The 26,274-nt window shown below is 44.3% G+C and overlaps 1 protein-coding gene across 1 annotated transcript in view; it reads right to left on the bottom strand.

Moving 5' to 3' along the window:
• ttc27 (tetratricopeptide repeat domain 27) overlaps nt 1-26,274 on the bottom strand; it is a gene marked incomplete at its 5' end in the record, with an annotated part of 47,516 nt that overhangs the window by 3,620 nt on the left and 17,622 nt on the right. The window contains 9 exons of the mRNA XM_079229822.1: nt 2,985-3,150; nt 4,869-4,921; nt 5,244-5,342; nt 5,970-6,197; nt 9,761-9,883; nt 12,060-12,155; nt 13,183-13,296; nt 20,502-20,568; nt 24,016-24,128. Coding sequence (XP_079085948.1) covers nt 2,985-3,150; nt 4,869-4,921; nt 5,244-5,342; nt 5,970-6,197; nt 9,761-9,883; nt 12,060-12,155; nt 13,183-13,296; nt 20,502-20,568; nt 24,016-24,128 — 1,059 coding nt within the window. The remainder of the gene's footprint in view (nt 1-2,984; nt 3,151-4,868; nt 4,922-5,243; nt 5,343-5,969; nt 6,198-9,760; nt 9,884-12,059; nt 12,156-13,182; nt 13,297-20,501; nt 20,569-24,015; nt 24,129-26,274) is intronic.

The following is a 26,274-nucleotide window of genomic DNA, read 5'->3' as shown; positions in this document are numbered from 1 at the left end:
ATGTACGTGTGTGTGTGTGTGTGTGTGTGTGTGTGTGTGTGTGTGTGTGTGTGTTCTTGAGAGTCTGTTCTTGTGTCCCTTCTAACCCGTGAGGCATAAAGCTGAGTCATGTGACTTCACCTCCTTTGAAATCTATCAGCGAGTCAAAGCGCCGTCATCAGACTGCAACCCTCAGGACTTTGTGGTGGTCCCTCTCATTAACTCCTTCAACTCGGGCCCCGGGGCCCCGGCTGAGATCCACCACAGGGAGGACATGAAACGGAATAAGGCTTCTTAACACGTGACTGATCTCATCATGTAGTGACAGGAGGCCGAGTGTCGCCACTAGTTATGCAACACACTATTGAAAGGTGTGAGGTGTAAAAATAGAACAGTAAAAAATGCTCATCTGAAGTAATGGACCACTTTGAGGTGACATTGGGACAGGACGGTTCCACTGAGGAAGGACAGAGAGTGGCGGCTAATTAAAGCTGCACTGCAGAAGAAAAGCGTCACCATTTTGAAATGAATACACACGATGCTTTGGCACAAAATATCAAACATGGGAATGGTTGGTCAAGTTGTGCCGCAGTGTAAACGGTGATGTCATCAGACTGACGATGTTCACTGTCTGCTAAGTTATGCCAAACATTAAAATGATCATGTGTCACATGAGTTTGCTCAGTTCAACACCGGCTGCACCGTGACGCCTGGTTAAATAGGTAGAAATCCAGAACCAAAACCAACCATATGTACCTCTTATTCTGTTGTTAATCATGTGTCAAAGTAAATTAAGGAAATGACGAGGAGGGAAACCATCTACTAGGTGATGCACTTGCTGCCGACCTTTTCAACTCTCACATCTCGCATGTAAAAGTTGCGAGTCAGCAGAAATGAACACGCCTCGTTTTGGGAAAAGTTGCCCAAAACAGAGCCGACTACACACGGATCCACAGGAAGGGAGACGGTCTGAGGTGGTTTGGGTCTGAGCAGAACACAGGAAGTAATTCAGAGTCCCAGCAGTGATCTGCACCCGTCTCACTGAGCCGAGAGGTGACTTCTTCTAACTCAACGCTCAAAGCTACGAGACTAACTTTAATACAGGGCTGCAGCAGAGCATTAATAACGCCACCTCTGGCTGTTTTGGTTTGTTTATTCAAAGCCGAGGATTCATTTTCTACTTGGAATGTGTTGTGCAATTACTGAGCTGTGCTTCAGCGAGGCTTTTCCTTTAGTCGTTGGAAAAGACTCGGCATGCGGCCGCAGTGGAAGAGATGATGATGCACTGCAGGAACCAGAAAACAATTAGCCTGTCTTTGGGCTGGATTGGACACGCTGGGTGGAAGGAAATGTACACAGAATGCTCTGATGAGACACACTGTACAGAAATACCTCACACACACACTTACTCTCTCACACACACACACTAATTAACAGCAAGGTGTGAAATATCATTTTCAGGAAAACCCACATTGTGATTTGCCTTTTGACCTGAAACGGATGTTAAAGTCCTGTCAGGCAAACGTGTGGTGGTCATGTTACAAATGTGATACAGAGCAGTAAAGATGCAGGTACCAGTGTGTGTGTGTGTGTGTGTGTGTGTGTGTGTGTGTGTGTATGTATTTTCTCCACGCTGCATGAAATGCTCATCACAACCATTACTGAGTAGATTATTTTCTTTAGTTTGGAACCTGAATTTTTCTTTAACCAAAGTTTTCTCACAAAAGTCTGTGACGTTTGAAAAAGCCGACGACGGCAGAAAGACTTCAGTCATTAGTGTGTGGCAAGACTTCTTGTTGACACTCTTATAACTTATACTACCTTGCTACATTATATCCTTTAAAAAGAACATCAAAATGTACCCAGTTGGATCCCAATCTAAAGCCTTATCTGACGACTAGTGACTGTCCTCTGCGATGTAGTAGACTAAGCTAACACACTTCTCACATGGGGAATTCACAAGAGCAAGTACACTACTTCCCTTCTCACGTACAACATAATGTATAGCGACCTTATTTATCTTTACGAACTATGAAAAGTGAAGCCGTTGTCACCGATTCTGAAAAAAATATAAATAACTACATTTGAGAGGACGTGGTTCTGTTAGTCATCAGCTCAAATCATTTAGCGAGAAAGATGTAATTCCTTTCTATGAGCAAAGTCTCTCCAACCGGAGCTCGTTGAATATTAATTGAATATTCCTGGACGAGAGCGTTACGAACTGTTAGCGGTTACCATAAAAGTCGGGTTACAAGCCGCTACTAACTTCGGTGGGTGTCCCCGCTAGCGCTCGCCCAGTTCCCCGCTAGCGCTCGCCCAGTTCCCCTCTCGCCCAGTTCCCCTCTCGCCCTCGCCCAGTTCCCCTCTCGCCCAGTTCCCCGCTAGCTCTCGCCCAGTTCCCCGCTAGCTCTCGCCCAGTTCCCCGCTAGCGCTCGCCCAGTTCCCCGCTAGCTCTCGCCCAGTTCCCCGCTAGCTCTCGCCAGTTCCCCGCTAGTTCCCCGCCAACCACCGAAGGTAGCAGGACCAGCCCCGGCTCGACGCGGGCAGTAGCAGCAGGGACCTAGCAGCAGCAGCGCTAGCTAGCTACAGCGGGGACAACCACCGAAGGAAGTAGCGGCTTGTAACTCGGCTTTACGGTAGTTTACCAGGTACAGAACTGCGGCATCAAAGCCCATGAAAATTATAATCAACCAAAGCGGAGTGTCTGGGAGTGAATGTGCTGGATTTGAATGTGTGCAGGGCGTCTGAGCCAAAACGGAGTGCTAAATTAATTTCCTCTCCAGCAAGGGATTTAATGCCCATGTAAAAAAAAGAGAAAAACTTGCGCCTTATTACGATTTGAAACTCATTACATGGAGTCTTGTGGGCAAAATAAAAAATTCCCCAGTTCATTTGACTTTTTGTCCAAGCTCAGAATTGGATTTGTAAATCTTAACATGCACTCCAGCTAACGCCGTGAGGAACAAGAGAGACAGCTGCATGACGCACGACTTCAGCGCCGTTACCTGGATGTCCTTGAACTTCTCCCTGAGGTCCATCAGCCGATGGTAGGCCTTGATGGCTTCAGCAAACTCCCCGATGTCAGTGCTCACGACCAGGAAGTTCTCCCAGATCTGCCACTGCTCGTAGTTACACTTCAGGGCTTCCCTCAGCGTACAGAAGGCTTTGTCTCTGCGATGAAGGGGAGGAGAGAGCGTTAGCACATGGGCCGAACGTCAAGGTGCCAAACAGTTATAATGACACTTATAGTAGTATTCATTCTTCATGCACACGGAGCCTCACACCTCTGCACCCAGACGTCTCTGCTAGGAAACAGTCGCAGTACAGAACCATTTTTACCAAACTTTAACCGTTTAATTTTATAGAGAGCGTGTGCTCCAATGCACTGCATTACCAGGTTTAGGATGTGGTGGAACAGGAGATCCTGTGGACTGTGACCAGAACCTCTAGAGACCTTTAGTGAGTCCTCTGGGCAAAGAGAGCTCCAACCACAACGTAAGCGCTATAACCAAGATAGTTGAGAGAACACTGCCTTTCAAAGCTTGGAATCACCCTGAACATTTTGGATTTTCCATGAAATAAATTGTAAAATGAAAATACATAACTAGAGACCATCCTGTGAAAGGTGAAACCTAAAGCAGCCACACGATGTCGCAACTGGAGACCGAGTCATTGACGAGGGGAGAAGTGATCATTTCAGCTTGAATTCAAAATGTTCTGCTTTCATTGAGAAACCTTAATGTTCAGCAGTTCGAGCCTCACAGAGCGGAGATGGAGATCGAGAGAGACTCATCTTTCCACAGATGGTTTTATTTGCATTCATTGGTCATATGACATATTACATACGTGACACTGGGTCTGTGCAGCTAGCCCATCCTGAGGAGCCGTGAGCTGCTGAGAGGCTCTGGGGCTTCAGTGTCTCGCTCAAGGACACTTTGACATGCAAACTACGGGGAGACCAGGGATCGAACCGCCGACCTTATGGCTTCAGGACGACCTCTCCCTCCATGAGCTACAGCCGCCCCGTTCTGCGCCTCACTAAAGTTCTTCTGTGGGTACAGAACTCTGCAGCGTTCATCTAGTTTGTGAGGACGCTGGTCAATAAATCTTAAATACGTCCCCAGGTCAGATTATTCAGAAAAAATGCAAAATAAAAAGGAGGGCAAGAGGCGGAGATGAGAGTCCATGATGTTAGAGACGACTCCATGAGCACCGATTAGTCAGCGGGACGTAGAAATGAACATTCTGATGAATAACAGATGGTTGTGTGGATTAAATAATACATGTGAATGTTGAAAACAATCTACCGTTAGATTCGCTGCTTAATGTCTGAGGATATTTTATGACTGCGCTTAAAAACATTTACAATGAAGCTGAGAAAGAAATGTCAATATTTACATGAATGTTTCCTCAGAGTCTCACATCACAAGTCACACTATTTAGTTCACACACTAGTTCAGTCCTGCAGGGCCTCATTAAGACGGTTTAGTACCTTATTCATCTCCTCTTATTATCTTTACTGTTGATTAGTTATTTCTGTTGGACATGTTTGAGATGTGAGGATTGATGGTCCTCTGGTGGATCATCTTCATGCTTTCAGTTTGCACATCTCAGATCCGTGTTTTCTCTCGTGATGTTTTCCATCTGTTGACTTTTAATGGATAACTGAATACTTCTGATGGATGAGCAGGTTGTTACTAACGCCAACCTCTCTGTTGTGTTGAGGTCCTTTGTGTCCGTTTACAGCTCCAGACTAGAATATCACCATGAGCTTTCAAGTTGGGGATATTTCCCAATTCATTTATGGAATGTTATTTTAGGCGTTTCTTCCTGGAGACGGAGAACGGGCTCAAGAGGCTACACACACACACACACACACACACACTTACTTCTTTTTGAGGCGTATGTGGGCCGTAGAGAGGTTGTTCCATGCTTCTGCATTCTGAACAGAGGAGGGAAGGAAGGAGATAGTGAGGAGAGTTGTAGCTAAAAATAAGACAATTATTGTATTAATACAAAAATAAAAGAGGAAAATCTGGTTAAGTATCCACTCATGTATGCACAGAGGCTGTCAAAGTGTGTGTGTGTGTGTGTGTGTGTGTGTGTGTGTGTGTCCTAGACTGTGAATGAAGGATGAAGAGTGTTACATGAAAAGTGAGAGCTTGATGGGACTGATATTTTCTCCATGCACAAACTTGTACGGTTCCACATGACGCTGTAGTTCCTGACGGGGTGTGTGTGTGTGTGTGTGTGTGGATACTTACGTCTGGCTCGAGTCCCACACACCTCTGGAACGCCTTGGCAGCGCCCTCATAGCCCTCCAGGGCGAAGTAGGCACAACCCAGAGAAAACCACACTCCGAGCTGCGCGCACACACAAACACACACACACACACACACGGGGTGAGACTATACAAGTGAATGCATGTATTGGACCTATGATAAAACAAAAAGCCGTCTGTGGAAATAGCATCTTTTCTTTTCCCCGGGCGCTTTTCAGCAGCGCACTGCTGCTGCTAAGGATGGTTCAATGCAGAAGAGCCATTTCATGTCTGCATGTAAACAAGTATGCAATATGACAAACAAATACAGTTGAAGGTTTATCTTCAAGGTCCGTCCCTGTGATTATGGAACCTCAAGTTACACTGAATCTATTGCTGAAAAATGAGCCCTTCATCCTGGCGTTTTGGGCCGTTACCCAGCAGCCTCAGGGGCATTGCCAGTCGTAGGTCTGACGCTTATTTACATGCAGGAAAAAACAAACAGTTGCATAGTCAGATCTGTGACAAGAGATGATGCGTGTGGTAAACAGAGAGGAATAGAGTTAATCACATCTGGAATATGAGGTTTCCAGCAACAAAGGCATTAGAAGAGTAATCCTGAACCTGTGAGGTCGTAAGTGTACAGATTGTCTCCGATTCTGGTATTTTTAATATGAATAGGAATTCAGAGTAGTTTTGCCAAAGGGGCTCTTCGGCGCTCGGCCCCTACCTGCATGGTGTTGATCTTGAGCGACTGCTCGAAGCAGTCCACGCACAGCTGGAACTCCTTGCTGCGCAGGTGCAGCAGCGCCTTGGAGCGCATGGCTCTGGCGCTGCGGCGGCCCGACAGCTCCCAGGCCCGGTCGTAGTACTGGTGCTCCCTCAAGATGTCTCCCAGCAGGCAGTACAGGCTGGGCTTCTCCTTCTTCTCCAACTCCCTGCGGACGATCTCCTCGGCCTGGAGGAAACGGATGAGGAAGGACACGAGGACGGATGAGGAAGGACACAAGGACGGATGAGGACGGACACGAGGACGGATGAGGACAGATGAGGAAGGACACGAGGACGGATGAGGAAGGACACGAGGACGGATGAGGAAGGACACGAGGACGGATGAGGACGGATGAGGAAGGACACAAGGACGGATGAGGAAGGACACGAGGACGGATGAGGAAGGACACGAGGACGGATGAGGACGGATGAGGAAGGACACGAGGACGGATGAGGAAGGACACGAGGACGGATGAGGAAGGACACGAGGACGGATGAGGAAGGACACGAGGACGGATGAGGACGGATGAGGAAGGACACAAGGACGGATGAGGAAGGACACGAGGACGGATGAGGACGGATGAGGAAGGACACGAGGACGGATGAGGAAGGACACGAGGACGGAAGAGGACGGATGAGGACGGACACGAGGACGGATGAGGAAGGACACGAGGACGGATGAGGAAGGACACGAGGACGGATGAGGAAGGACACGAGGACGGATGAGGAAGGACACGAGGACGGACGAGGAAGGACACGAGGACGGATGAGGAAGGACACGAGGACGGATGAGGAAGGACACGAGGACGGATGAGGAAGGACACGAGGACGGATGAGGAAGGACACGAGGACGGATGAGGAAGGACACGAGGACGGATGAGGAAGGACACATTCAATGGAAGGGGAAGTCAAACAGAAGAGCAGGAAGTAAGGGATGAAGTCAGGGTTCAGACACATTCTGACCAGTGGGTTTCATGACTTTAAACCAAATGTTCATGACAAACATTTAGTGAAGTCTGGGTGTAAACAGTAAAAAGTGAGTAAACGTAGTATTTAAACTAACAATGAGAACACAAAGCATACAGTAAACCTTAAATGACACAAATGAATGAGACAATAGTTTGATTAAAAGAATAAACATTTATATAGATGCCTGTATGTATGCCTGCTTATATTCTGAGTCTTTCTTTTAAAAGCATATTCATTATTTCGAATTCAGCGTAAATGAACGACATGAACACATGAATAAAACACATTTACATGACTTTGATTTTTTTCAAGGACTTTTCCAGGTTTTCCATGACCTTATGAACCCAGTGAAGGGAATGATATGAAAACAAACATTGTGAGGCAGTGTTGATGATCTAGTAGTAACAGAATAAACAGAATGAGTAACAAAAGAACATGAAAAACAAATTTGGGAACAGAGTGTCAGAAAAACAAATTACGGCGAGGCTCGAGTTACTCGTTAAGTGACTGTCACATGACCTGTGGACTCGCCGCGACACGCTCCGTGTGAGGGGAACAGATTCTCCGTTCAAACCCCAGTGTCTTGATCGTGATCGTGGAGTGAGGCGCTCTCACCGCGGACAGGAGCCGAGCGTCCCGCCATTCCTCTGCAGCCCACTGGAAACCTCTGAACGGGCGCTAGCGGATACTGCTGTTGGAGGTCCTGCACACAGCTTGCATTGCAGCACGCACACTGAAGGTAATTAACCACACGCTGTCATGCTCCTGTTGGCACAGCTGCTCAAATATAAGTTACAATAATAAACTCCTTCATCAGTGTGGAGTTGAAATTCAAACGACCGTTCAGACGAGGGAGACCATTCTAGATTTAATCTCTGGATTCAAAGTTCATTATGTGTAACTTCCAATGTTGACTAGAGGCGGCTGGTAAGAATTTAATATTCAATGATCATTGGTTATTGACCTGAATGATGGGGGATGCTCCAGCCTTCATTCATTATTTAGTTATATTTCCCCAGTCAAAATGGAATCGTAATGCTGGTGTTTGAGGCATGACTCCATGTTGGGTCATTTCTTTCAAACAATGAGTCAAGTGAGTTAACGTGAGACGTAAGCAGCTCAGACCGCTGTACACGTATCTGTGACTGCAAACATTAAATGTTGCCGCGGGTGAAGAACGACAATAGTCGTTACGGCCGCGCATGCGCCACTAGTATCAAGGGATTCCCCTGGGTCCTAAATCCCTCCAGTTTAGCTCCCTACGTACCAATCAAAACAGCTGCTGGCCAGTTGCGAGCGAGTGGTGAATAACGATGGCGGTCCTTTTCGGCGTCAATAAATGAATGTGTTTATTCGGAAAAAAATACCGTGATATACCGTGAAACCGCCAGAATCTTACAAAAATACCGTGATACCCGCCGGACAACCAACACCAGGTCAACTGTTGCTGCAACCGACTAACGTCATCCAGCAACAAAAGTAGATTATTTTGTCACGCTAATGTCGTCTCTCTTCACTGTTCCTGGCAATCGCCACAACGAAAGATAAAGCACTGCAGTTTCCCGTGTGCTAGACGTACGGTCCCGTCTGACACAAACCTCTGGTGAACATTCAAAACGTAGAGCAGGATGACCAACAAGTGGGAAAGAAAGCAAGAAGAGAGAAGAAAGAGTTCATGGTGCCGTTTGGTTTTTAACCACTGAAACAATTCAAAGCACATGACTCGCATGATTCTATATTACTATGCATTTTACTCTAAATGGAGATCCAGGTACGAACAAAAACATTTTCATCTCCTTATTAAAATACCAGATTTAGAGGATTTTGCACTGGTGGCTGGTTTTATGATTTTTGCTTGACAGCTTGTGTGTTCTAGCTACATCACATTTTTCTTGACAAAACAAGTTCCAATTCTAAAAAGATTACGGACCCAAAAAAAGACGAACAAATAAAAGAACACATATCAGTTTCTGTTCGTTAATCACCTTTTTAGATGTTGTATTATATGGATGTAAAAATCATATTTGCAATGGTTCTGTTTTTACCTCAGACTGGTTATGAGCTGCGTTGCTCTAACAGACAACGTCACTGAGGGAGGAAGAGAGGAGTTACAGTCCAGTTAAAGGAGAGGAGCAGCAGTGGACACCCTGCAGACTGATGGGTTGTCTTGGTATCTTAGATCCTGGAGACTACATAACATAATTTAAGACAAGACTTTTATCCAAGATCCAATCGGAGAGACGAAGCCGCTGTGATGAGCAGTTATTACGGACGCTTTATTCATACATATGTTCCTGGTGCTGCGGTATCTTCTCTGCATGAGTTTCAACATTAGAGAGCGAGTGCTGCTCAGCTGCTTCTTGGTGTCATCTTCGGACCCTTTCTGTAGGCGCGTGTTTTAGCGGGAACGCTTTGGTGCCTTCCCTTTCATGAATACTAACATTACATTTAAAACCTTTTTAAAAATCCTTTCACACCCCGCAGCACTCAAATTGGACTCTGGTGAGCTCAGGAACATAAGAAGCCCTTCATGCAGAGACTTTAACCCTTAAAGTGTGTTTTATCAAACACTGCTACACACCTCTCTGGTCTTACACTGTAGAACGCGGAATAAGACGTGTATTAAAATCTGATTTTCTTTCCCCTTTACATGCACACTTGGGACATAACAGCTGTGCGATCATAGGTCTGCTCCCAGTTTTCCTTCAGTGTCAAGCAGTGAAGAAGATCAAGAGGTGTCCTGCTGTGTGTGTGTGTGTGTGTGTGTGTGTGTGTGTGTACCTTGCCGTGTTGGCCCAGCCTCTCGTAGCAGATAACTGCATCTTCCCAGAGCTCGAGCTTTTCATAGATGAGCAGCGCTGAGCTGGTGCAGCCGAGGTCCGTCAGCAGGCTGGCCAGCTGTTTCTGAGAGGAGAGGAGACTCAGGACTCAGTGAAGATGCTCACATGTTGGTGAGCGGCAGACATTTTGTTTCCCTTGTTCACCAGCTTAGTTCAGCGTGTTAGTTAGTGAGCATTAAGCTCAGAATGATGGAAACCCATCCGTAGAATCATCATACAATTCATCCTGAGGGGACCATGAATCTCTGAACCAAATTTCCCATTTTTATTCCAATAATTGTTCAGATATTAATGCTGGTGGCGCTAGATGAAAAGTCGGGATCATCAAACAGTAAGGTACATTATTTAAGAACAATGAAAGTCTCTCCAAAATGTCATGTTAATCATCCAATATCCGTTGAGCCATTACAGTCACTCGTGCCTAGAAGTAACCGCAATGAAATTAAATGTTAGAAAGTAGTTTTTCATGTGACTGGCTGCCTGGTCAGAGTCCTGTAACATATCCTTCACCATGGGATGTGTGGTTATCGGCCTGAAACGTGCAAAACCAACAGTAGTACGTAACGCATATAAAGTCCTGCACCCCAAAAAGGCATTAAAATTAAATCATCTTTCATAAAATCAAATAACGACAACCATGACAGGCCTCGGGTGCCTTGGTCCTCCAGTGCAGGACATGCATCACAGCCCGGCTGCAATCATCCGCCTCAACCCGCTCTGGTCCTCAGGCGGCAATAGAGACTCTTCAATTCCAGCTTTATTGCTGTTATCAGTTATTACACGTCTCTCTCTCTCTCTCTCTCTCTTCAACACTCCCTTCAATCTTTTGACATGTCTTTCTATTACTGCCTATTCTACTTACTCTTGCCATTGTATTCTGCCTCCTATCCCAGGTGCTCTTAAGAGTGTCAAATATTTGTTTTGGAAGATCTTGTGATCCCTTTTGGTTCACAGCTGTGTCACACAATGTCATGACTGTTGTTTTTGACAGCTCCTGTGAAACCTTATGTATCCCACACTCCATGAATCGTCACCTTCTGCACAACAAACAATTGTAAATGAACATTTTCTAACTGAAAGCAAGTCAGACCAATCAAAACTCTGTACCTTCTTTACTGCCTTCCCAAAGCCAAAATGACTACCTACTTCTAGGCTAAGAGTTAGCTCACATTAGCTAACTACTTTATTCAAACCGGGCCGCACGGACATGACGGAGATTCACACAACCAAGCAAATTAACAAATGATCTAATACGTATTTACGTTAAAGGCTTTTTTTTTGCCTTCCCAAAGCCAAAATTACTACTTACGACCTTGCATTACTTCTAATGCTAAGAGTTAGCTCACATTAGCGCTAGCTAACTACTTTATTCACACCGGGCCGCACGCACATGAGGGAGATGTATACAACCAAGTAAATTAACAAATGATCTATTAGGTATTTATGTTAAAGGCAACATAAGGCGAGCTTAAACTAAAGGTGGTATATAGTCAGTACTTCCAGCAGTGTAGGTGACAGAAAACACCTGTTCAGGATCCATGAACCAGACTCATTTTGATGATTTTCTGATATTACCGGTTGTCATTTCAGTTTTTTGGGTGAAATGGCTCACAATGAAATTTGATTCAGATGTTCAAGGTCCCAAGAGGATGCATGCTGGGACTTTTCCCATGACTGAATCCCCAAATCACTGTTTGCTCTCGTGAGACAAGCATGTCAACGTTTTCACTTATCCAGTGAATTTCTCCACATCTACCAGATGGATTGGTAGAATCTTTTGACAGTCATGGTTCCCAGATGATACATGCTGAAGAAAGTTGAAGTTATCCAGTGAATATCTCAACTTCTATCAGATGGATTGATTCAAAGTTTGTACCGACATGCATGTTCCCAAATGATGTGCCCTGATGATAGTTGATCACCTGACTGTTCATCAACGCCAGCGTGATATTTTTAATTTACGCACAATTGTTGGTGTTTTGCCACGTTTAAATCAGTCAGTCCAATACTTTGGTTTATGATCAAATACTTTCGTGCCAATTATCTAAAATTAGCATGCTAACCCACTTAATTAACAGCATGGTCCCCACATCTCAAACATCAGCATATTAACGTCGTCATTAAAACATGTCATCAGACATTTAGATTATTGATCTTAGCCGCAACCCCTCGTCACAGCAAAGTTAATTCATTTCCTCTTGGTTTATGAGAATGAAGGACATTCATAATAAGTGTTCTACCTGGACGGTCCACCTGGTGGGCGGCTGGCAGGAGTAGAACCCTTTGAGCCGCTCGGTCACGGGACACTTCTGGTCTTCAAAGTGGTCGACGATCGCCTGGGAGAGGAAAACAGAAGATGACTTTCTGCCAGTCAGGGAGGCTGTGCAGCGCACACACACACACACACACACACACACACACACACACACACACACACACACACACACACACACACACACACACTAAAAGAAACCCTACAACTAAACAACCATCCAAATAATAACAGTTTTTCTATATAATCGGGTTAGAAAAGCCATATTATTAAAACTCAATTTTCAGCTTTTAAAACATATTATAAAAGGGTAAATCCTCTCAGTAACAAAATGTAGAGACTGTTGTGTACAATAGTTAGTTAAGCCGGGAATATCAGGAACTAGTGTTCACAACCTGACATTTGCTTAAACAAAAACCATTTAACCACTTTGTGCAAAGCCAGTTAAACATTGAGTCACCTAATTGCATTGCAACACAGATATTGAGCTTAAGTCAATGCATTAGTCAAAGCATATTATATACGACATTATGTTGATTTATGGTATATTTCATCATACCTGATGTTTTATGTTGGAATAGAGACATTTAACCTTTTGATTTAATTTATTGAACCTTTTATAGGAAAAGCACTTCAACTACAGAAAGTACTTCTAAGAAAATGACATTAAGTGCTTCCAATTTTACTCTCAGTACATTCTTCAGCCAGAAACATTAGAGTGAAAAATAAAACAAACCATGTTATATTCATCGAGTTCAGCATAGCAATGAGCATCTTCCAACCAGGCATCTGAGCCTCATAACTTCCTCTCCAGCTTTTCATAATCCCATATTGACGTCTGGATTCGGGCTTTCACGGCTGTTATTGATCAACATCCAAAATAACAGAGACGTTTCAAAACTAGGTTACTTAATAACTTGGGCTCCGTGAGCTCCGCGGCTCCTTAAAGAAATATTGTGGATTAGTCCAGACATGAATTAATTTTTGTGGATACATGTTTCTGAGCTTTTATAGAAAGCCCCTTTGCTTCTCCATTAGAAAAGGCAGATTGTGAATCCTAACATGTGAACTATATGTCCATCACTTCTTACCTGGGTTTGCATCATGGCTCTCTCGACGCATCGGGAAATGCCTTTTTCCAGTTTGGTCCTGAGGCAAAGCGCTGTGACTTCTATGGCCCAGAACTTGGGCTGAGACAGAATGCACTGCAGACAAGGGAGAGACAACGAGAACAACGACCTCAGAGACAACGAGAACAACAACGACCTCAGAGACAACGAGAACAACAACGACCTCAGAGACAACGAGAACAACAACGACCTCAGAGACAACAAGAACAACAACGACCTCAGAGACAACGAGAACAACGACCTCAGAGACAACGAGAACAACAACGACCTCAGAGACAACGATGACCTCAGAGACAACGAGAACAACGACCTCAGAGACAACAACGACCTCAGAGACAACGAGAACAACGACCTCAGAGACAACAACGACCTCAGAGACAACAACGACCTCAGAGACAACGAGAACAAAGACTTCAGAGACAACGAGAACAACAACCTCAGAGACAACGAGAACAAAGACTTCAGAGACAACGAGAACAACGACCTCAGAGACAACAACGACCTCAGAGACAACGAGAACAACGACCTCAGAGACAACGAGAACAACGACCTCAGAGACAACAACGACCTCAGAGACAACAACGACCTCAGAGACAACGAGAACAACAACCTCAGAGACAACGAGAACAAAGACTTCAGAGACAACGAGAACAACGACCTCAGAGACAACAACGACCTCAGAGACAACGACGACCTCAGAGACAACGAGAACAACAACCTCAGAGACAACGAGAACAACAACCTCAGAGACAACGAGAACAACAACCTCAGAGACAACGAGAACAACAACCTCAGAGACAACGAGAACAACAACCTCAGAGACAACGACGACCTCATAGACAACGAGAACGACGACCTCAGAGACAACGAGAACAACAACCTCAGAGACAACGAGAACAACAACCTCAGAGACAACGAGAACAACAACCTCAGAGACAACGACGACCTCAGAGACAACGAGAACAACAACGACCTCAGAGACAACGAGAACAAAGACCTCAGAGACAACGACCTCAGAGACAACGAGAACAACGACCTCAGAGACAACGAGAACAACAACCTCAGAGACAAGGAGAACAACAACCTCAGAGACAACGACGACCTCAGAGACAACGACAACCTCAGAGACAACGACAACCTCAGAGACAACGACAACCTCAGAGACAACGAGAACAACAACCTCAGAGACAACGACGACCTCAGAGACAACGAGAACAACAACCTCAGAGACAACGAGAACAACAACCTCAGAGACAACAACGACCTCAGAGACAACGAGAACAACAACGACCTCAGAGACAACGAGAACAACAACGACCTCAGAGACAACGTGAACAACGACCTCAGAGACAACGAGAACAACGACCTCAGAGACAACGAGAACAACGACCTCAGAGACAACAACGACCTCAGAGACAACGAGAACAACGACCTCAGAGACAACAACGACCTCAGAGACAACGAGAACAACGACCTCAGAGACAACGACGACCTCAGAGACAACGACGACCTCAGAGACAACGAGAACAACAACAACCTCAGAGACAACGTGAACAACGACCTCAAAGACAACAACGACCTCAGCGACAACGAGAACAACGACCTCAGAGACAACAACGACCTCAGAGACAACGAGAACAACAACGACCTCAGAGACAACGAGAACAACGACCTCAGAGACAACGAGAACAACGACCTCAGAGACAACAACGACCTCAGAGACAACGAGAACAACGACCTCAGAGACAACAACGACCTCAGAGACAACGAGAACAACGACCTCAGAGACAACGACGACCTCAGAGACAACGACGACCTCAGAGACAACGAGAACAACAACAACCTCAGAGACAACGTGAACAACGACCTCAAAGACAACAACGACCTCAGCGACAACGAGAACAACGACCTCAGAGACAACGAGAACAACAACGACCTCAGAGACAACGAGAACAACAACCTCAGAGACAACGAGAACAAAGACCTCAGAGACAACGAGAACAACAACCTCAGAGACAACGAGAACAACAACCTCAGAGACAACAAGAACAAAGACCTCAGAGACAACGAGAACAACGACCTCAGAGACAACGAGAACAACGACCTCAGAGACAACGAGAACAACAACCTCAGAGACAACGAGAACAACGACCTCAGAGACAACGACGACCTCAGAGACAATGAGAACAACAACCTCAGAGACAACGACGACCTCAGAGACAACGAGAACAACAACCTCAGAGACAACGAGAACAACGACCTCAGAGACAACGAGAACAACAACCTCAGAGACAACGAGAACAACAACCTCAGAGACAACGAGAACAACAACCTCAGAGACAACGACGACCTCAGAGACAACGAGAACAACAACCTCAGAGACAACGAGAACAACAACCTCAGAGACAACAACGACCTCAGAGACAACGAGAACAACAACGACCTCAGAGACAACGAGAACAACGACCTCAGAGACAACGAGAACAACAACCTCAGAGACAACGAGAACAACAACCTCAGAGACAACAACGACCTCAGAGACAACGAGAACAACAACGACCTCAGAGACAACGAGAACAACAACGACCTCAGAGACAACGTGAACAACGACCTCAGAGACAACGAGAACAACGACCTCAGAGACAACAACGACCTCAGAGACAACGAGAACAACAACGACCTCAGAGACAACGAGAACAACAACGACCTCAGAGACACCAACGACCTCAGAGACAACATGAACAACGACCTCAGAGACACCAACGACCTCAGAGACACCAACGACCTCAGAGACAACGAGAACAACAACCTCAGAGACAACGAGAACAACGACCTCAGAGACAACAACGACCTCAGAGACAACGAGAACAACAACGACCTCAGAGACAACGAGAACAACAACGACCTCAGAGACAACGTGAACAACGACCTCAGAGACAACAACGACCTCAGAGACAATGTGAACAACGACATCAGAGACACCAACGACCTCAGAGACAACATGAACAACGACCTCAGAGACAACGTGAGGACATGAACAATGCAGCATCCAGAACCTGGGACTACACTTAAACCTGATGACTTAAAGTCATCGTTGGTTGGTTGATATGATGTCAGTAGAGCGGTAGTGAATGTTTCTTCTTCTTCTTGAAGCTTCTCATGAGGTTTTAGAATTAAGCTTCAAATGTCTGTATTCGTATTGTAAGACTTCATCGCTCACAAAAACCTAATACGCGAACAAAGTCCTCAATTTAAATGAAGTGAGTCATCGGATGAAATGATTGTTCTGCTCATCAGGGCCCAGGTGTGCTGCTCTGTAGGGACAAGTCAACCAGCCAACTTCGGTCGGAACACCTTTTATTTTAAGCCTGGTTTGAGGTGAGATGAAAACGTACTAATGATGTTTGTGGAGTCATTAGTGCAACAGTCAATTGTCCCAGTAAGACCGTTATTCCTCTAGCAACATCAATCACTGAGCAATTAAAACCAAATAATAAGGCATGTTAAGCATCATCTGTCCTATTGTATTCGACAGTGCACGGGATAATGAGCTGTTTTTAGAATAATTACAAAACAAAAAGCTGTCCATATTGCAGTTTTCATGTGTTAAACAATTAATGAGACCAGGATTCCAGAGCCATGCGGGCGCTGATAAGAGCTAAAAACTATTATTCAATATATTGCTTTTAATTATCCTGTCAAACTACTTTAATGTTTTATGAGTTTCAGCATTGTAAGATTGTAAGAAGGTACAACGCTACTGTGGTACGGCAACATGGGAGCTACTCTGTTTTTCATGAAGTAAGAGCTCTACAGTTCCTTCAGGAGTATCATCATGAGACCTAATGGGTTTTTTGCACAATCTTACCCACTATTAGCTAGCCAGATTCAGAGTTTTGGATCGATGTTGACCGGCAACGGTTCATCTTTACAACCCTAGAGCGCCCCTGAGACAACACTGGCCTGGATGATGTCACAGCTGCCCTTCATAATAGACTTGTCTGCTGCACCCGGAGCCCCTCCACCACAGTGTGACTCGTTTAGAAGAGACGCTTCTGGTGGAGAGCAGACTTTACTCGTCAGGCTGTGAATAATTAGTTTTGGGTATGGTGACCAAAACTCAGCCGACTTAGTGGAATCCAGACTGAACCTTCAGGGTCAGGCTGCACAACAGCAGAGTCACGTCATGCTCACCAATCACAGGTCTCAACAGAAAGATTTAAAAAAAAAATTATACCAATTATGGTGTACCGTAAAAGTCGGGTTACAAGCCGCTACTACGTTCGGTGGGTGTCCCCGCTAGTTCCCTGCTGTAGCCAGCTAGCGCTGCTGCTAGTTCCCCGCTAACTTCCGCTAGCTCCCCGACAACCACCGAAGGTAGCGGGACCAGCCCCGGCTCGACGCCCGACTGGGGCAGAGGGGACGCGGGCAGTAGCAGCAGCAGCGGGGAGCTAGCAGCAGTGCTAGCTTGCTACAGCAGGGAGCTAGCAGCAGTACTAGCTTGCTACAGCGGGGACAACCACCGAAGGTAGTAACGGTTTGTAACCCGACTTTTACGGTACTTGAATCTGAAGGAAGTGTTGAGTTCCATTGATGGTGAATTCATAGCACTGTAGAAACCAATTGAATAAAAACAGCAGTTATATTAACAGAGAAAAAAATGGAGCGACGATTATGACATGGCCTTGTTGTCGTACCAATAGTGTCAGTGTTGGGAATTTACATTATGCAGAATTAATGACAGTGGCTGAGTGGTAGAGCACGGTCGTCCTTTAAATCAGAGTAGAGTCGAGTAAAGCGTTGCAAAAATTCACTTTGCTTTTGGTGTGAACGGATCTGGCCAAAACCTTCTGTCCTGATAGAACGGTCATCTCGTATCTAAATAAGGATACAGAGTCACAATGTAGCGTATTTCCTGCTAATTCAATAAATTGTCTATTTTCGTATAATCCGGCAGGAATTAAAGAAAATGAAGCACCAAGTACGTTCTCATTATATAAAGAGCTTAATACATAACTATACATTCACTTATTTTGTCTGATAATTATGAATAGTTATATTGGGGTGTGCATGGCTTCTCCATTGATTGGTTTGTGTTACAACACCGTCATTGTTCCTACATATTCAACCAATCTAACTACGTGTTAATGCATCTCTGTGTACCACAGTTTGTAGTTAAAGGGGAAGAATTTAAAAAGCTTGTTGTGCCGATTAATAACGGATAAGCTGCCCTTCATGGATGCCTGCAGTGGAGACCGGCGCATGTCAAACTTGGCAAAGATGGTTTTCTGGTCCATGTCTGACTTCTACGAGGTCTTCGAGTTTTAGTCCAAGACCTTTTCTGCAGGTTCTCCTCGCCCTGATAGCAAAGCGGTAGTTCGCTTCAGCACATGCAAGCATCATATAATATGTCGGGTTATAGCAGTCCTTCGAGCTCCACAAGGTCCTCCAAGGAAGTGACAGAAGTAATGTCTCGATGAAGACAACTAGACATGTGACAACCATCTAACCAGCCTGCAGATTCCTGGATCTACATGTAGGCTGGGAAGATGCCTGCTCACAGAGCCAGCAGCCACCAGCAGCTTCTTCTTACCGATCTCTCAGAGCATCATTAGCTGAAATATGAATGATTAGATGAGCTGAACCTGAGCTTAGTTTATACTCAACATAGAAACGTTGCACCAGAAAAGGCTGTAATAACGACCGGTGTAGTCGTGCACCTCTCAATTTTATGAACTTGACGTGCACGATAAAAGAAAATCTTAATTTGAGTAAATATTTTTGCAGCCAAATCAAATAGTTTACAGAATATTAAACCTTTGTTTCTTTATAATGCATTTACTACTTGGCAATAAAGATACGCTCTCATTTTACACCCGACCTCATCCGGCAGATGGTTTGTTATTCAGAATGATCCGGGAAGCCATCATCAGAAACGGTTTGGAAACTAAAATGCATTTAGTTTTGTTGTCACTAGTCATGAGAGTTGTTAATGACGGTAGTCACTGATAACTCATGCATGGAACATGCATATATTGACACCAACATGAGCAAAACATAGGCTTTGTTATGCGACGCATTGGTGTGAGAATGTGTTGGTCCAATGGGACCGGGACCAGAGGCACAGTGTTAGCCCTAGTACTGGCCCTAAAGCCAATGCAAGGGCCAGTGCTGAGGGGCAGTGTAGGGCAGTGGTTCTCAAACTGTGGGGCGCAACCCTCTAGTGGGCCGTGGAGGTATTACAGGTGGGGCGCAGCGGGGAGATGCAGATTGGTAAAAAAAAAAAAGTGTTGTCTAATATTTGTAGAGGAAAGCAGCTCACTGCAGCCACTGATACGTGATGGCTTGCACATCTGCACTCATTTTGTTTTGCATAGATAGAACGTTATTGTTATTATCTTGAAAAGATATTCAGTGCAAAACAGGTTCTTTGAAGCCACAATAGGTACTTTTTTGCTAAATATGAGTTTTTTTTGCACAGCTAGAACTTTATTTGCATTGTTCTAACAAAGTGATTGCACATGTTATTAGTTTCTGTCTGATGGAGCGATCTGGTTTACTTGAAAGGGATTTCAATTTTCTTTATTCTATTATTTGAAAAAGCACGGCTGGAGGAGTCACAAAAAGTTGGACCCTTTTGTTACGGCGTGAACATTGTTCTTCCTCCAAAGTGGGGCGTAGGGACTCCTCCTTTTGAGCATTCAAGCTTACAAAGCCGGTTGGGTCTGAACCTTTGCTGCAGTTCCTTTCAGATGCTTCTTTAAGCAAACACAGCAAACATAACTTGTGAAATTGTATGAAAGGATGCACGATTCAATATGAATAATGAACTTATGAACTTTATCCAGCTGTTGAGAAGCAAGACTTGGGAACTTTGTTCTTGAGACGGTGCCGTGTTGAAGATGAACTCAAACCAACAGCGTACCTCTACTAAACGATGACGACTTCACTGTAAATGTCTTCTTTACTCAGATTGCCAACCAGTTTTTGTTCCAAGCTCATCCAGTGCCACTCCTCATTAACTGTTGAGCCCTTGTAAAGATTTATACATGATTGAAAGTATAAGGGCGTTGGGATAATAACTGAGTGATGTTCAGAGAAACAAGTCGTAAACGGACGCATCATTGTAATTGAATGCATGACTTAGTTAAATAGGCAAAACTTGGGAACCTCAAATGCACCTAAATCAGTTTCATCACGTATTTCGGACTTTGCAGTGATAGATGCCATGTTTTTGTTGCATTGCACGGAAAACTGTCACAAAAACAATAGTTACTTACAGATGTGAAGGCCAGGAGTTCCTCTGAAGTCAGCTTGTGGACCGGGTTATTCTTCTGGAAGTCAGTGCTGCAAGACAACACTCTTGGTCAACAGAATATACATTATGAAACGAGACTAGGAGTCCACAGCTCTGTGAAGCTGAAGTCAGCACCTCTAATAGTTCTGTTTGGAAAGCAGTGGAATCACCCTTCTTGGACAGTTTAGTGGACCGCATGCTGTACAGAACGGTTAACCAGAAGCAGGGTTATGATCAGGATTATATGAAGCCTGGAAGCCTCTTAGGATACACAGGAAAGGAGATGTGCGAGGACGCGTAAAAGGAGAAAGAGGTTGCTGAACTGCAGGCTATAACCTTCATGAATACAGAACGCCTGTTTGATGGTTGGAAGGAAACCTTGGATTTGGATTCTTAAATCGGAGATCAAGGGGTTTGTGTCCGCACTCTGACTGAAATTATGAGGAAATCACGAGGTGGACGTTTACACAGCAAACAGATTGTGTACTAATATCACTGCACGGAAACGGCTGTGCCATCCCAATGTTGAACTGCTTTGTCTCATTAAGGCTCCTTTAATCTCCAAGGTAATTACCACAGATATTTGTCACCGCTTCCTACATTCATCCCAACGCTGATGCAAAAACAGTTGTGAACCATCTCCAGTCTGTCCGGATGCTGCACTTTTATTCTCTGGGATGTCAACCACTGTACCTTAAGGAGGTTTTAGGCAACCAGTGCCCTGTCATACTCAGTGGGGGGGGGACTCTTAATCTCCAATATGGCTCTAATAAATGGGGTTTAGGTCCACTGCTGGACCCCCGCTGGGATTCTCAACAGTGGGCATCTCTTGCACCGACGTGAAAAAGATGCAAAACAATCACAAAGCAACAATAAATGACCCAAAAGACCACACAGAGGGTATTTAGTTCACAAGTCTGTCCCAGGGGCCCAAATGTATAATCCATCTATGATACACACAACTCTGCTTTCATGATAGATGACACTTTAGCTAATTGTAACTGGCTTTGTGGGAGTAGAACCAGCTTGCTTCATCAGTAGTGCTTGTTGTATGGTCAAAAGCGCCAGACAATAATATCTGTAATGTCAATACAATAATATCTGTAATGTCAATACAACAGTCACTCAATTCACAGTGTGAAACGCCAGCTGTGTGGAGGTCAGCAGCAATCAGGGGTACTTCAGTCTGGACTCAACTATTTGTCACTTTTAATTAAAAAAACTAAACATTTTCAGAAAGTCTGTTCTGCATTGCATGTGTACTGTTCTCTGCATATTTAAACTAAATTATCCCTGGTCTGACTGACTTTTTCCACTCGTGTGGCTTTTTTAATTAAGGTGGAAATACTTTGGGTTTTTGACACGGTTGGACAAAATGTCATCCAAACTAGTTCTGCTCGAGCACAAGAGAAAGCCGTTGCTCTGGTCAGGAGAACTGCTGCCAATTTTATTTTGTTTCTACAATGGCAGTTAAAAGACAGAATGAAAACAGGATAAACTCCACAAAAACTAATCGACTTCTTAACTCCTGAGGTTACCAGCTAGTGAGACAAAATGTTCACTTGGTTAAAAACCATCTCATGGTCCACTTACAACCCGTCCAGCCGTTTATCACCGCCTATCATTGTGTTGTTCAAGCTCCAGAACAAGTAGACCTCCAGTTGAGACTGAGACTCAATAATGAACTTTTAAACGAATTGCCTTGGTCAATAATGCATGACATTTTAAGAACATTTAACGTCACGTTTCAGGTATAGAATCCAAAGTGTGCCGTTTAATGGACCTTACATAAAGGGGGATGTAAGAGCTGCCAGTAGCTCAGCGGGTCACATGGTGTTCATTGATGCTCATAACTGCTATCCAGTGTCTTTTTTAGGTCTGATTGTGCATTTGACTTTATGTCAGACATTGTAAGGCAGTACTGCGGCTGAATGGATCCAGTGATAGTAATTCACCTTGCACTGCGTTTGCATTTTTTCTGCTAATACTTTGCTATTCTTGTTTTTCTTCTGTGAGAATCTTTGGACAGCAGCTCCTGGACACTTGAAAATCACTGGGACTCCATTTCTTTGTAGATTTAACAGGCTATTGCCATAATTCCGCTGGTTTAAAGATAAATTGCTATAGGCTACATAGCAGCTAAGCTAAAGATAAGTTGCAGCAAGATGCCACACCTCTGCACGTACAACTACCACAAACTCCAAGCCTTAGAAACAAGTATTAGCTTAGCAGCTCTAGAAACAAGTGCTAGCTTAGCAGCTCTAGAAACACGTGCTAGCTTAGCAGCTCTAGAAACACGTGCTAGCTTAGCAGCTCTAGAAACAAGTGTTAGCTTAGCAGCTCTAGAAACAAGTGTTAGCTTAGCAGCTCTAGAAACAAGTTTTAGCTTAGCAGCTCTAGAAACAAGCTTTAGCTTAGATCTAGAAACAAGCTTTAGCTTAGATCTAGAAACAAGTTTTAGCTTAGATCTAGAAACAAGGGTTAGCTTAGCAGCTTTAGAAACAAGGGTTAGCTTAGCAGCTTTAGAAACAAGTGTTAGCTTAGCAGCTTTAGAAACAAGTTTTAGCTTAGCAGCTTTAGAAACAAGTTTTAGCTTAGCAGCTTTAGAAACAAGTTTTAGCTTAGCAGCTTTAGAAACAAGTTTTAGCTTAGCAGCTTTAGAAACAAGTTTTAGCACAGCAGCTTCAGCAGTCGCAGCTTCTGCTAAAGCTGCTACTACTACTACTACTACTACTACTACTGCTGCTGCTAAAGCTGCTACTATCATTATTGTGTGTAGTGTCACAAAAGTGAGCGTAGGGGAAGGGTAAAAAACTGGAACAGTTTATTCTCCTCCAGATTCCTTTAGTCCGAGTCAACATGGGTGCCAATGGGGCAGTTGCATTACTCCATTGGCAAATGTCTTGTCTGCAACCAGAACAAGATTTGCCACGTTTTGACCAAAAATGATGTATGAAGAGTAAAAATTGTCAAAACCAGAGGTTATCGCCTGGTTCTAATAACAAAAACAAAATCTGACCAAATAATTATACGATGAATGGGTATGTGTTATGATCATGTAAAAAGGGTCAACGACTAACATCTCTATCAATATGTTAGTCAAGTCAGTGTCAAAATACTTTTCTGAAGGTTTTAGAGGCCTAACATGAGGCAAGAAAGAGTTCCTTTTTTGATTAAAAAATAATAATAAATTGTCAGGGAATTTCTGCTTTATTGATAACAAAATGTTGGTGAGTGACAGGAAAGACAGGAGAGAGCGCAGGGATGACATGCAGCAAGAAACCGAACCAGAGGCGCTGCGGTAAGGACCTAGCGGTGATACATGGGCCTGATCCCAAAGCTTTTGGAAGACCATCTTCAGTTTTTTCTGTGGCTCAGGTTACACACCTGGTCGATTAGCATTACATAGAAAGAGTTTCCTTGTGAAGAACTGAACACAAACAGCCTTTATTTTCAACATGTCTTTAACAACTGTAAATCAGATGGTCTCAGCTTACCAGAGGCCCAGAATGACGGCCTGCTCCTCGGCGCTGAGGTCAGGCAGATCATACTCATCTGGTTCCGCTAAATTGATCTTATCCAGCCGGGTTTCATCACCCAGACTGTAGTCCTGTAAGCACATGGAAATAAACACAGAGTCAGACGTGACCATATATGCTGCAGCCACAAACCACCCACAAGAAAACAAAGAGTGGCAAAGTGAGCCGGGATGCTGTTTCAGATCAAGAATTGCATGTTGTTGAGTAATTGCTTGCAGCCACAACTCTGAAAAGGAAAACTACAACTGTGAGACACAAAGCTTTAAGTCTGAATTCCTAATGAATGTCACCGCTTCTTGGGCAATTTCTTGAAAATGGGTGATGGTTGACTCATATTTTATCTCACTTTCACTGATAACTTTGGGTATTTTTCTAAGTTGCTACCAACTGAAGGCAACCAGCTTCACAAAGAATCACTCCATACAACCGAGTTATAACCGAGTCACAAAAGTGTGACCGAAGCAATTGCAGGAGACCATTTTATCTGTAGACAAACCGGTATTCATTTCACTAACCTTTGTCCTAATCCCAAGGAAGAGATGCACTTCAAGAAAAATAAAACTAGAATTCGGATCAGAAGTGTAATCGGAGTCGCCTCCCTCTCTTGTCGGGGTCCATCACATGCTTAAGTAATTGTAGCTGAAGATAACATTTTAGGATTCTTGTTTTAAGAATTATGAACCGTTTATTTTATTGTCACCACTTTTTTGAGCTTTCAGATCTAGGGTCAATCTCACTAATACATTTCTTTTAAACCTTTTTTCAACTGTGGAATGCATTAGAAAGGCAGTGTTGGTTGATGCTATCTTGGGGTGCAAAGTGTTGGCCATTCAGTACAGAATGCATGTTCCAGCACTCAGTATTCTCATGGTGGCTGTGGCCCAGGAGCTAGAGTGGGTCGTCCTTGGGCAAGACTCTGAACCCCAAAGTGCTCAATGTTAATGCAATCTAATTTGAACTACTTTTTATTGGAACAAAACTTTGCAAGTGTTAGTTTCCCCCAGAAAGCTTTGGAGGTCTTACCAACTTACCTTTGTGCAATTTCTTATTTTTCCATTTTATTTTTTACCACTAATAAGTCTGCATTCTAATTGTGTGTGTATTAGTGTAAAGACCCAACTGCTCTGCACCACAAATTACAAAGTTTCCAAAGCTGGAAGAACCTCTGATGTCATTTACATCCATCATTTGGGAGTATTATTGCTTCCCAGCAAGTTAGGGAAAAACACTGGAACAGAAAAAAGCTGTGTGCTGATATAGCTGAAGCAAAGTTGGGTTGTCTGCATAAATTGGACCCCATTAATCCTGATATACCAGGAGCAAAGGCGTCCATTACAGGGCTTGATATTTTTCGACGTACACACACTTTGTGCAGACAAAGTTAGGCGCTCAGTGTTTTGCAGAAGCCCTACATCAAGGTATGAACAGGTATACCACACAGCCCTACACCAAGATATGAACAGGAGTACCACACAGCCCTACACCAAGGTATACCACACAGCCCTACATCAAGGTATGAACAGGTGTACCACACAGCCCTACACCAAGGTATACCACACAGCCCTACACCAAGGTATGAACAGGTATACCACACAGCCCTACACCAAGGTATGAACAGGTATACCACACAGCCCTACACCAAGGTATGAACAGGTGTACCACACAGCCCTACACCAAGGTATGAACAGGTATACCACACAGCCCTACACCAAGGTATACCACACAGCCCTACATCAAGGTATGAACAGGTGTACCACACAGCCCTACACCAAGGTATACCACACAGCCCTACACCAAGGTATGAACAGGTATACCACACAGCCCTACACCAAGGTATGAACAGGTATACCACACAGCCCTACACCAAGGTATGAACAGGTGTACCACACAGCCCTACACCAAGGTATGAACAGGTATACCACACAGCCCTACACCAAGGTATACCACACAGCCCTACACCAAGGTATGAACAGGTATACCACACAGCCCTACACCAAGGTATGAACAGGTATACCATACAGCCCTACACCAAGGTATGGTGTAGGGCTGGTGGGGTCATGGGTCATGGGTCACACCACTAAACTCCAATGCAAGGCATTCAGAGATCCAGGATTTGACAATGCGTGGCCATCAAGTGCGTTCCTCTCGTCTATTCTTGGCAAGTATTGATGCAAAAAGCGCAAACTCATTCCAAACCCGATGCTCTGACAATGTGTT

Source organism: Taurulus bubalis (genome assembly GCF_910589615.1).
Source record: "Taurulus bubalis genome assembly, chromosome: 14".
NCBI classification, from domain to species: Eukaryota; Metazoa; Chordata; class Actinopteri; order Perciformes; family Cottidae; genus Taurulus; species Taurulus bubalis.
The sequence above is the reverse complement of the archived record's forward strand: the minus strand, read 5'-3'. Positions and strand labels throughout refer to the sequence as shown.